The sequence below is a fragment of the Miscanthus floridulus genome, chromosome 6 (genome assembly GCF_019320115.1).
Source record: "Miscanthus floridulus cultivar M001 chromosome 6, ASM1932011v1, whole genome shotgun sequence".
Taxonomy (NCBI): Eukaryota; Viridiplantae; Streptophyta; class Magnoliopsida; order Poales; family Poaceae; genus Miscanthus; species Miscanthus floridulus.
The window spans coordinates 81825540-81837948 of NC_089585.1; the positions used below are offsets into that span (position 1 = coordinate 81825540).

Genomic DNA, 12409 nt, shown 5'->3' on the forward strand with positions numbered 1-12409 from the left:
TTTGTTTCAATGAATGTGATGTGCGGAGGTCTGGGGTTTATGTATGTGAGGTTGGCTTCTGGCGAAGGTTGCTAGGTTGCCCTTGCTGGTGGGTTGCTTGGTGACCATGCTGGCAAGAAATTGGGGTAATATGCAGCTGCTAGAGTGGATGGGTGAATTTGCGTGGAATTTAGCCTGGGTAAATTGGGCAATATTGTTGCTGGGGGGCTGTGGCGAATGTATGGTTTACCTCCCTTGGATTTGTTGCAGCAGAGGCTGCTGGTTTTCTCTGCTTTTAGCCTTTCCTAGGTTTTCCTATGGCGTTTGGGCATCCCTTTTTATATGCCCTTTTTTCTCCCCATGGAAGAAACAGTACTGCCTTCCGCTGCTCTGATTCTGGTTCTTGTTCCAGTTCCTCCTTGATGTTCTTTTGCTATACTGCTTCTAAGGCTAGTGTTTTGATGGTCCTTCGATGTCTGTTGCCCCTGCTGGCTGCCCCCTAGGTGCTCTATGTTGAAGACCTGCTGATCTGGCCCTTGGTGTGGTTGTTGCTAGCTCTGGCCTCTATTGCCCCTTTGTGCATTCCTACCATTTCCTTGGAACTGCCTACTTTGATTTTGTTCTTCTAGCCTTCTATGGAGGTCATTATCGGATCTGCAATACTTTTCAAACTCGCTATATAGTTCCTCTAGGGTCCTTGGCTTTTTCCTGGCCTAGGTGAGCTACGAAGGCTCCGATCTAGAAGCCTTTGATTGCTTGCTTCTATGGCCACATCTTCTAGGACATTTGGTGCCTTCGCCTTCAGCTGCACAAACTTTTGGAAATAATCCTTTAGAGCTTCTCCTTGATTTTGCCTACACTGAAAGAGATCCATTGAAGTCAAGGATTCAATAGTGAACCCTTGAAGTTGGCCATGAATTTATCGCGGAGGTCTTCCCATGAGTATACCGAACTAGGTCTTAGCATGAAATACCATGCTAGCGCATCGCCTTCTGTAAAGATGACAAAAGACTTAGCCAATACTGTATCATTTCCCCCGGCAGAAGGCTACAGCTGCTTCAAAACTCATGATGAACTAACGTGGGTCTATTTTTCCATTGTATTTGGGTAAGGTGATGGGCTTGTAGGAGGAAGGCCAGGGTGAGTTTTGGATTCCTTTGGATAAAGGTGATTTTGAGTCTATGGTTCTGTGGGTTGATGGTTGTGTGTATGGTATGCCGAAGGTTAGCTGGGTAGCTGTGGTGTGCGAAGGGTTGGGTTGGCTTCGGATTGATGAGTGAGGTTGGTTGGGAGTGTTGGAAGACGGCTGGCTCGGCTGCATACTTTGTATCTCCGCCTGCAAACAGCTAGTTGCTGTTTGATCTCCGTTGCTTGTACTGATGCCTGAACTGCCCTCTGATTTGTGGCGAAGGTTGCTGCCAGCCTATCTCTTTCTTGCTGTGCATTTTGCAACTCTGGCTTGCAATTGTTGTAGTACTTGTTCTGGGGTAGGATTCGGACTTGGCTGCTCTTCAGCCGCCATGGGTTGGTCCTCCGCTATAGGCTCTTCTACATGTTGAGTCTCAGGTATGCTGGTGTAGGTGTTGTGGGTGCTACGCCTGGGTCTGCCCCTTGGTGCACACTCGTTAGGTGTCCTGGCGGGAGCTGCTCTTTTTCTTGCCATCGTGGGTTTTGCTTGACCAACACGCGGTGGGCGCCAATGTTGGTCAAGCGAGATTCCGACAAGGTATGAGGAGAGTGATCTTCGCCTGGGTGGAGGCCCAGGCGAAGGCTGTTATACTGGTGGGCCCGGGCACAATTAGGGTTTCATAAATGCATTCACCCACCCCCTTACATGGGGTCTGGCTCCTCCTTTTATAGGGCACTATTCACTAGGTTGCTACTTTACATCTCTGCCCCTTGACAGCTAAGGCATTTCCTCATGAATATTCTCATACAAGCATAAACCACCAGGGGCATCTCCGGCTTCCTCTGCCTCAAAAGTCTTTGCTCCATGGGCCTTAGCCGCAGGCCCGCTAGCAGCCCATCTGCGCCCCAAAGGTTCCTTCCTTGATTGCGTGGAGGCCTCCCCGAGCCTGTCTGAGCCTCCGCCTTGGACGCCTTCACCTCCACCTTGCTGCCCGCATGAGTCACCCAGTCCTCCGTCCTTGTCGCCCGGCCTTCGCGTCACTCTTGGCCATGGTCCGTCATCTCCGAGGGCCTTCGCCTTCGCTCCCGTGTCTTTGCCAGGCCGGAGGGCGCGGGCGAAGGCTCTATCCTGTGATACCTGTAAATCATATTTCTCGTAACTTTGTTAGTACCTTCGGTTAGAGTGTAGGCCGTCCTCCGCGGCTCAGATATCTGTGTCCCAACAAATGTCAAAAAATTCAAAACATCTTGTAATTTCGATAGGAAGGAGTAGTTATTAAGATTTGGGTGTACGGAAAAGAAATATTTTGAGAGATGTTAGTGGCTTTAAGAGAGATGTTGAAAATGATCTTAATTTACTAATGGCTTTGCACCCAGATAGTGTAAATATGAAGAAATTTTTTAGTAGGAACGACAAGAGCTTTGCTGTAAATTTTATTAGACGATGGAAAAAGAGAAAAATAAACCGAAAAGGAAACGACAACAACAAAAGAAAGAGAAACTGCGAGGACAACAAAGCTTATAGTTATAGTGAAAAGGGGAATGAGACCAGGGCTGAGTTGACTCAACAAACACCCTGCGCCCATGAAGTGGCTGCCACCCCCGCTGTCTACTTGTTGCCCTGGCCATATGGCGGCAACGCTCATCGTCGATCGGGAGCAACAACAGTGGTCATATGGCGACGAGGCACACGCATGTGCTGCGGTCGCTCCTGTATACTATGATATATTCCAAAGAAAAGATCGCCAGTGATGGAGTATCCTCGTGATGGCTCTAGAGCCTAGAGGTGCTGCCACGCTAGACGGACCAGACGGCTCTGATTTTAGGATCATACCACCGTTCTTTGCTGGCACGTAGCCTAACAGCCCGGACCTTAAACCCAGTGGTGGACCTGGGGCTCGGCAACCCTGGACGCCTACCCAGACTCTACTGCAAGCGCACGCTTAAGGTATTCATTACATCATGCTTTAATTTGTTGCAAGCTTAAAATAAGTGATCTCAAACAGCGCATTGAGCTTCGTCGAGCTCCATTTGAGCGTGGGTTCCGCTACCGCTAAACCCAAGATTCGCCGTGAGAAGATTGGAGTATCCATATTATATATATACAACATCCATTACAATTTAGAAAATTACACGACCCTTACAGATACATAATAAAATAAAATCAAAATGAAATAGAATCACAATGCTTACCTTTACATTGCAGGGCCACTAACAAGGTGAAACATTTAATTTCGTATGCTGCACTGAATACGACAGAAACAGCGATGTATTGTTTGCAAAGCAATTGATGGACTTCTACCAGCGGGGCATGTCAACTTCGTGGTAGTTGTGCTACACATACATGTAGCATGGCTACCTCCTCTGGAAGTTGAGCTTCATGATGGCGAAGCCGAACAAGAAAGCAAAGAAGACGGTGAACGCCACGACCACCGTGGCCACCACGCCCAACCAGCTGTGCTTGAAGCCGAAGTATTTCTCCACGAACACATTCACGGGGACGCCGTTGTCCATGGGCGTCGTGATGTCCCCGAACTGAGACACGACCAGCCCGTACAGCGTCCACGCCACAGGGCACGCCCAACAGTACCACTTCCACCAGATTGGGACTTTCTGAGCATGTTGCCATGCCAAAAAGGGAAATGAGTTCCACAACTAGCCACAATTAAATTTGTAGGCGTAGACAATTGATGGGGATGGAGCAATAACGGGACTTACCGGCCGAGGGATGATGAATCCAGAGAAGAGGTTCCAGATACCATAGAACGCCGAGGAGACGATCGACGCGACATGGTAGCTCGGCGTCAAGCCCACAGCCATCATGCCATAGAATGTAAAATAGAGAAAGGTGAAGTACATGAAGAAGAGGTACCAGAAGAATTTGGCAACTGTCCATTCGAACCCAATCATCGAGTACACTATGATCCCGTATATGGTGGCCTGAGCCAGAGTGTATGGGAGTTCAATGGTAACCTATATATATATATATATATATATACGACAGAAGTTTTAGCGATGTCGTTAGTGGTCTCTCATCGATAGAAGGTACTATATCAGGAGTTTATATGAGAGCCGCTCACCTGTCCAAATGCATATGGCAGAGCCGAGTACATGCCGGCAGCTCTTTCACGGTAAAACACGGTCCGCTCCACAGAGACTACTGGCTGGACAGATGTAGCATTCAAGACGCCAATGAACATCACTGCAGCATACATGGACCCCATGGCGTTGAACAAATCTTGTGATTGACCCCTGTTAGGTAAAGAATCAAAAGGTTGCGATTCTTTTCTTTTTCTTTGAGATGTTCACACACTAGATAGGTGCGATGTGGCAGATACTTACATTTTACCACCAAGGTCCCAGAAGATGGTGCCAAAGATAAGTGCTATGATAGTTGTGAAAAATAGCCTAACGGCATTGTAAGCAGGGTTCCTCCAATATGACAGGTTCTGCTTCCACAAGCAAGCAAGGCATTGCATGAAGAAAGACTGAGAGTACTGGTTACGGAAATGAAGGTCAGTTGAGCCTGCTGGTGGTTCACTTAACTCTTGTATCAAGGCCTTGTTCCTCCTGAAGAATACAATATTATAATCATGGTTATCATGGTGTAGCAATGATGTGGCAAGAAGAAAATTTCAGGAAAGTAGACACTGGTTATGAACTTATCATACATACTAGTTTTATTAAAAAAAGTGTTCATGGTGATAGCAAAGTTAAAAAGAAATCTCCAAGATGCAAAATGAGTCAAATATTTTCCTCGCCAATAATAACACTAACAATTTCACACTTTTATAAGACGTGTAACAGTTTCTCGAAAAAAAGTATAAGTGCAAAACAAATACAAAACATACAGACCTACTCCCTCTCTCTTTTTAACTGTCGCTATGGTATTCGTGTCAGTCAAACTTTCTTATATTTGACTAGGTTTGTAGAAAATATTAGCAACATTTGTATCTTCAAATAAGTAAATTATGAAAATATATTCAAGGATCTATCTAATGATACTAATTATGTACCATAAATATTAATACTTTCTTATATATATTTGGTTGAAGTTGATGACGTTTGACTTCTTGGGAAGTGAGAACGACAGTTAAAAAGAGACGGAGGGAGTAGTCATCAAAATGGTGACTCTATTGAACAAATAAGAGTGGTAGGGTGTGTGTACGTGCGTTTATAGGAATGAATGTGCATATATGTATAAAGAAATTATATTTCAAACCAAAAGCAAAATGACGAAAGTATGTTTGAACTTTTGATGTTTTTTCAATTTATTCGAAACTAAATTCAGAATGCAATATAAGAAGTCTGACTTCTAGCTCCAACCTTTAACATTTTAAACTTTACAAAAATCCAATTAGATTAAAATGCTCTCCCCCTAGTCCTGAGTACACTAGTTAGACCAGTGAAGTCCGAGAATCATGAAATCCCCGTCACTGGTCCAGGTTCAAATGCTTTTCAAGTGTATAGATCACATGTTATAGCACAGATATTTGTTACAAACTGCAATTTTTTTTTCAAGGGAACAAACTAGAAGCTAAAGTTTCAGTACTAACTACAAAGAATTTGTAAGTTCAGAGGGTATTTAAATGGCACCACAATTGCAGGGTAGATTAGACCCATATTTTAAGGGTTAATAAAGACTTCCGGCATAGATTTTGCTCATCAGGGCAGCAGGCTGCTAGTGGTGTAGTTTAAACCAAAGACCACATTGGGCAATAGGAAATTCTGGGGATGAAGTGAATAGGAGGGTTGTAAGTTACTCACTGGTATAATTCAGATTTCTTGTACAGGTCACTAAAATCAACACCTAGCATCTGTTCTTGCGAGACTGTTGTTACTTCTAACATCCATGTTGCTGGATTGTAGCCATCTTTAATTTTCTTGACTCCGTGAATTCCCTATACAATATGAGCAATACAATGTAATCAGCAAATTGAAGCAATAAAGTCAAACGATTTTTTAAAAAAAAATTATTGCAATACTAATATCATGACACCTCAAAATACTTAATCAGCTCAGAAGAATGATGGCCTAGTGGACCAACATAGATCTCCTCTCCTCCTCGCTTCATAAGAAAAAGCTGCAACAATTCATCAAACACCTTAGGCTTTGCAACATTGTTTCATATCATATTTATAAGACCAACCACGATCAATTAGATTTCAAAATCAGCCTAGTTACCCAGATGGAAAGTAATGATAAGAAGAAATCACTGGAAAGTACAAAGATCCACCATAAACTCACCTCATCGAATGCTTCAAATATGTCAATGCTAGGCTGATGAATCGTGCAGACTACAGTTCTACCTGTATCAACAGTATTCCTCACTGTTCTCATAACAATTGCAGCTGCTCGGGCATCAAGACCAGAGGTTGGCTCATCCATGAAAATGATTGAGGGATTTGCAACCAGCTCCACAGCAATGGTCAGTCTTTTCCTCTGCTCAGTTGATAGACCATTCACACCAGGAAGGCCAACCAAAGCATTTCTCAATGGTTTGAGCTCCACAAGCTCCATGACCTCCTCAATGAACATCTGCGTGCATAAAGGTAAGCAATGTTGTCAAATATATCAAGTATAGATAGAGGTTGGAAGTTGAATCATCTATTCTGTTTGGCTGACCTTTCTGGTGTTTGAATCTACATCCCTAGGAAGGCGGAGCCACGCTGAGAAAACAAGTGACTCATAGACCGTCACCTGTGGCGAGTGGATATCATTTTGCTCACAATATCCTGATACACGTGCAAAGGTCTCTTGTTTCTTTGGGTATCCTGAAATGCTAATGTTTCCTTCAATGTAACCACTGGTCTTTCTCCCAGCCAACACATCCATTAGAGTTGTCTTGCCAGCACCACTAACGCCCATCAGTGCAGTCAGCACTCCTGGTCTGAAAGATCCACTAACACATTTGAGGAGCTCTAACCGGTCCCCGACTACATCATGTGTTTTCATCTCCTGAATTTGAGTTTGATCAAAAGATTACTTTGTCTGATTGTTAATTGCTCACTACTGATGATATACAGAAATAATTTCAATACTTGCCTGGGGCATGTCAACAAAGTACTTGATGTTATTGAAAGTCAGTGAAAGCGGGGCAAATGGAAGAACCATACCCCTTTGCATAGTGCCAGAATGATTTTCAACAGTTGCTGAACCGGATCTAGTGATGCCGACTGTTGCTAGATAGCTACTTCCTGGTGGCAAGTTATCTTCAGCCACAGCATTACCATTGAGGTTTGCATACTTCTCCTTCAGTTCCTCTTCAGATATCGATGGATGGGACATGCCATATGCTGTAAACTCAAAATAAACCAATTTAAGGTATTTTCAAATGCAAGAACCAAGAGCAAACCAGTCCAAGAGGAACTCACGCTTCAGGTACGCTAGGGCAAGCGTAAAGAGACAATTGAAGAGCATGACAAATCCAAGCAATGCGCCTAAGCCGATCCAATACCACTTTGCTTCTGGGAAGACTCCGCGGGACTTAAGTGATTGCACACCTAGGGTCTCATTAGACACGGAGCTATTCAAAATTTTGTCCCAGCTGTGCCCTAGCATCTCATTTACGGAGATGGCATTCTGGGCATACATCAATGGGGAGATCCAGTAGCCCCATATCCACCACTTCTTCACTTTATCTGCCAATTCACAAAGAAAGAAGCACCCGCCTTTTGAAAAGAGGAGCAATAAATAATACTATCTATGGAAAAGAAACGGTGAGATTATTCTCTTCTTTTTTAAAAAAAATGGTGAGGCTGTACCTCTTACTAGGATAAATCCACCCAACACCATAAATATTAGCAGCATGAATGATCCAAAGACATTTGCAACAATCATGTTCCTTGCTGCCCCACCAACAAATCGGAAGAGTGATGCTGCCATCTGGTTGAGTGCTAACAAAAGGAGATACTGCTTGAAGAACCTAGCATTCCACAAGGATGGTAAGTAAAACCCTGTGATGAATATTTGGTTAACAAGCTAGCTTTAATCTCTCATTGATCAATCTCACCTGCCTACATTTGGGTCAAACCCGATGACATAGTACGCCATGAAAACAAACCCACCAACCTCAACAAAAGAGATTGGGATCTTGAGGATCCATGTGGGTATTGTGTAGGCCCATGCCGGAAAGAAGAGGAGATCTCTCTGCTTGAAGAACACTGGCAGCTTAATGATGGTGAGTGCAAGCTCAGACAATCCATTGAACATGATCATGATCACCGCAAAGAAGAGTGCGCCCAAGTAGATACCACCATCAGTCACCGAGTCACGGTGCATCTTGGTACGAAAGAAGAGAGTCATTGCCATTATGGACACCATCATCAGCTGACATATCAACACACCAAGAAGTCAGGCATTGTAATTATCGTTCACACCACCTTACTATGTTTGGAATAGAGTTTCTAATGACCTGCAAAGTTCTGAAGATGTAGACGAAGGAATTCCTCTTCATAAGCAATATTTCTCGATAGATGTTTGCTTTAAACAGCTCCCAGGCACTGACACCATACCTTGAGGTGGTCAGAGCAGCGGGATGGTTTTTGCTCTTGTCGAAAGGAATGGCTAGCTCATTTGCTATGGCTCTCCCAACATGGAAAGACTGGAACGCAGAGGCAAATTCCTTAACCGACATGTATCGGTACGGCTTGTCACGCCGCACCCAGTATTGCTTCTGATCTTTCCTGGAAGTCACCTGCTCAGCGAGCCCACGAAGATTGTTACAAGAATCAAAGGATATGGTTGACACCGTATTTCAGAACGAAGAATGTGTCTGTTTACTTACTTCTTGCAAAAAGTCAGCCACACCCTTCCTCTCAGGACACTTGAACCCAAGAGACAAGAAGAATTCAAGCACGCTTTCTCGGGGCCCCTGATACACAATCTGCCCGTCTGAGAGCAGTATGATATCGTCAAAAAGATCATATGTCTCGGGCGCAGGCTGTAACAAGGAGATTAGAGCTGTGCCACCGAGGATGTGGATTGCCTGTCTAAGCGACTTTATGATCTGGAACGTAGTGGAGCTGTCAAGCCCAGTCGAAATTTCATCCATGAATAGTGCATTGGCCGGACCAACAAGCATCTCGCCTACAGTACAGGATTGTAGCGCCAGTCACAACATTTTTCACTGACAGCTAATGTTCTTGAATTGAAGTTAATATATTTCGATGGAGAGCCAAGTATATATGTAAGAGAAAGTTCAACACAGACTGTTGGTCAGTAGAAGATGAGCAAGTAAATTGAAAACTTAGAGCCCATACGCCACACAAGCTAGAAGTGACCATGGTAAAAACAGAAAGGAAGGTTACCCATACTAAAATTATGTATATCTCTACCTGTTGTGACACGCTTCCGTTGTCCACCAGAGATGCCCCTCAACATCTCATCTCCCACCATCGTGTCAGCACATATTTCTAATCCTAATATCTACAACACCAGATGTATAAATGTTGAATAGTGGACAAGAAAACTTTGGTAGCTCAATGTGAAAGTTGTAAGTCAAATACCTTCAATATATAGTCAGAGATCACATTAGCTTCCTGTCCTCGCATTGAACAAGCCTGAACAAGATCAGAAGAAAAGTAAGCTATGTCCTTAGCTACTATGTAAGTTATCATAAAAAATAGAACCAAAGTCATCAGATATTCTTGATTTATCTATGATTGTAAAGCCATGCCTTCATGAATGCATCGATATCGGCATCAGGCTTGATATTTCCCACCTTCTCCCGCCTTGAAAGCTCAGTCAACATATCTGCCAACATAACAAGAACTTGATAAGTACATCAATTAAACAGGCCAATCCTGCAGAATCTGCAAGCAGCAGAAATGAACGCAAACCCTTGTGAGTAATTGTTCAGAGTCATACCGAAGCGAGTGCCAACACCTTGACAACGTGCAGAGAATTCAAGCGTCTCTCTGACAGTCATCTCTCCGATGTGAAGGTCATGCTGGCTGATATACGCGGCTGTCCTCTCCGGCACAAACTCATCCATTTCATGCCCATTGTAGGTCACTTTGCCTGAAACCTGCTCATCATTTGACCCAATTATTACCCAATGCCATATGTACCAAAGGTCACTATGAATCGTTCTATTTCTGCATGAAGATGGTGCAATATTCTAGACGTTGCCCCTCCAAAAGCTGTCCTAGTTGTTGGCTGATTATTTTGTGCTAAGTTGATGTGTGTGTTCTAATTAATACGAAAAAGTCGCAGGAACCTTTAATTATGGCAAACTTAACGTGATTGATTATATAAAGGGCAGACCCAGTGCCGTAGGCTCCCACATGAGTGGGGTCTGGGCAAGCCTTCCCCCTGCAAAATCTGCGGAGAGGCTGCTTCGAACCCGCGACCTATTGACCCAGTGAGTGGGGTCTGGGCAAGCCTTCCCCCTGCAAAATCTGCGGAGAGGCTGCTTCGAACCCGCGACCTATTGACCCAGTGAGTGGGGTCTGGGCAAGCCTTCCCCCTGCAAAATCTGCGGAGAGGCTGCTTCGAACCCGCGACCTATTGACCCAGTGAGATAGCTCTCACCACTGCACCAGGCAGTAAAACACTAAAACTAGAGTGAATTTACTTTTACAAACCTTGAGGTCTTTATCAAGCCTCCCGGCCAAGGCGAGCAGCAAGGTGGTTTTCCCTGACCCGGGCGGACCTAACAGCAGAGTCATTCTGCAAATGGAACGAGCGTTAGGCAAGATGTCAGACTCAACGAAGATAATTTTTTGAGATTCAAAAGTTGATTACCTGCGGGGCTTGACGATGCCGCTGACGTCGTGCAGGATAGGCATGGCCTGCTTCCGGCTGCGGCGCACGTGCAGCGCGTTGGCGACGTCCTCGAGCTTGTTGGTGATGGAGTTGAGGACGGTGGGGAGTCCGCTGGAGCCGACGCGCACGTCCGCCTCCGCGCTTAGGTGCTCGAACCGCACCTCGATCGTGGGCAAGTCGATCCCGACCCTGCACGCACGGCGGCACAAGGAGCGCAAATTAAAATCGTGAAGCACGTCCTAGCTGAGCTGTATCTGTATAGGAGCATGTGCACGCACCGTTGGATGCGTTCCTTGATCTTGAGCAGGAAGCGCTCGTTGTCCTCTTCGGCGACGCGCACGAGGCGCTCCAGGAGCGCGCGCCTCTCGCGCGGGCCGAGGCCGAGCACGTCCACCCCCTGCGGGGCCGCCTCCCCGCCGCCGTGGCCATCGCCGTCGCCACCGAGCGGGAGGATGGCGCGGCGGACGCGGTCGCTGGTGGGCAGCCTCTCGAGCGCGGCCCACCGCAGCGCCTCCTCGTCGTCCTCCTCCTCTCTCCGCGAAGAGGAGCGCGAGAACGCGTCGTCGGGCGCGCGCCACCATACGGAGGGGCCTGGCCTGGACCCGCCGCTGTCGCGGCGCATGCTCGCCACCTTCTGGAGCTCCGCCGCCGCGTCCATACCCGCCGTGGCGCTACGCCCGCCAGCCCGCCCGCCCGAAGACTCAGCGCCGCAGCCCGAGCAGTCGAGACGACGAACCCCCTCCGCCGCCGCGTCCATACCCGGCGCGGCGCTATGCACGCCAGCCCGCCGACTCAGCACCGCAGCCCGAGCAGCCGAGACGACGAACCCCCTGTGTGGTTGGTATGGCGTGGTTTTTGCAGCGTTTCCCAGGTGGTTTTGCGGAGGCTGTTGGGGAGAGTGGAGGGGAGTTTTATAGGTGTAACCTGTAGGCAGCGGCAACGGGGAGGGAGAATGGCGATTTTTTAAAAATTTTAACACTTTTTAAAACTAATTTGAAATTTAATATGATTGGTTTTTTTTTAAACTAACACTTTTGATCGCGCCTATTGCCCTGGCGTGGTCAAATGCCTGTGCCGCGCCATGTATGGTGGCGCAGCAGAGGGCTGACGTGGCGGCGACCGGAGTCGCTGACCGCTGACGAGGCAGGGCCTGCAGCGCCACCGATCATGGCGCGGCACTGTCGCGTCCTGATCCGTGGCGCGGCAGAGCCGAATAAAACCGACGCGGCCAGTCCCGGCCCCCGCCCGGCCCTCCATTACCGCCTCCCTTCCATTCCATTCCCCGACCGTCTCTCTCCCTCCTCATCCTCGTGCAAGGTAATGACGCACATTTTATTTTCGTTTGAATGGTGGATAGATATATTATAAATGGGAGCTAAGTCTATGGAAGAAATTAGTTTGTTTTTGTCAATGTTAAGGTTAATTATTTAGTTAGAAGTATGTTTACCATGCATATTTTTGTTGCTCTAATTGTCGGTTATATTATTTTAGTTGCATTGCAAATGATTATATTTTACATTAATTTGCGTTGTTT

At 46.2% G+C, this 12409-nt stretch overlaps 1 protein-coding gene across 1 annotated transcript; it reads right to left on the reverse strand.

The window, feature by feature from the left end:
- Positions 1-3339: 3339 nt before the first annotated feature.
- On the reverse strand, positions 3340-11632 carry LOC136458483 (ABC transporter G family member 35-like). Its single transcript, XM_066458425.1, has 21 exons — positions 11154-11632; positions 10855-11064; positions 10695-10779; positions 9976-10135; positions 9785-9861; positions 9615-9668; positions 9444-9534; positions 8894-9195; positions 8522-8803; positions 8120-8436; positions 7872-8032; positions 7482-7748; positions 7153-7403; positions 6733-7065; positions 6355-6645; positions 6107-6190; positions 5875-6008; positions 4450-4677; positions 4188-4359; positions 3826-4080; positions 3340-3720 (listed from the first exon to the last, which is right to left on the reverse strand). The coding sequence occupies exons 1-21, from the start codon at positions 11630-11632 to the stop codon at positions 3463-3465; spliced, it is 4491 nt and encodes a 1496-aa protein (XP_066314522.1). The 3' UTR covers positions 3340-3462.
- Between the last annotated feature and the right edge of the window lie 777 nt (positions 11633-12409).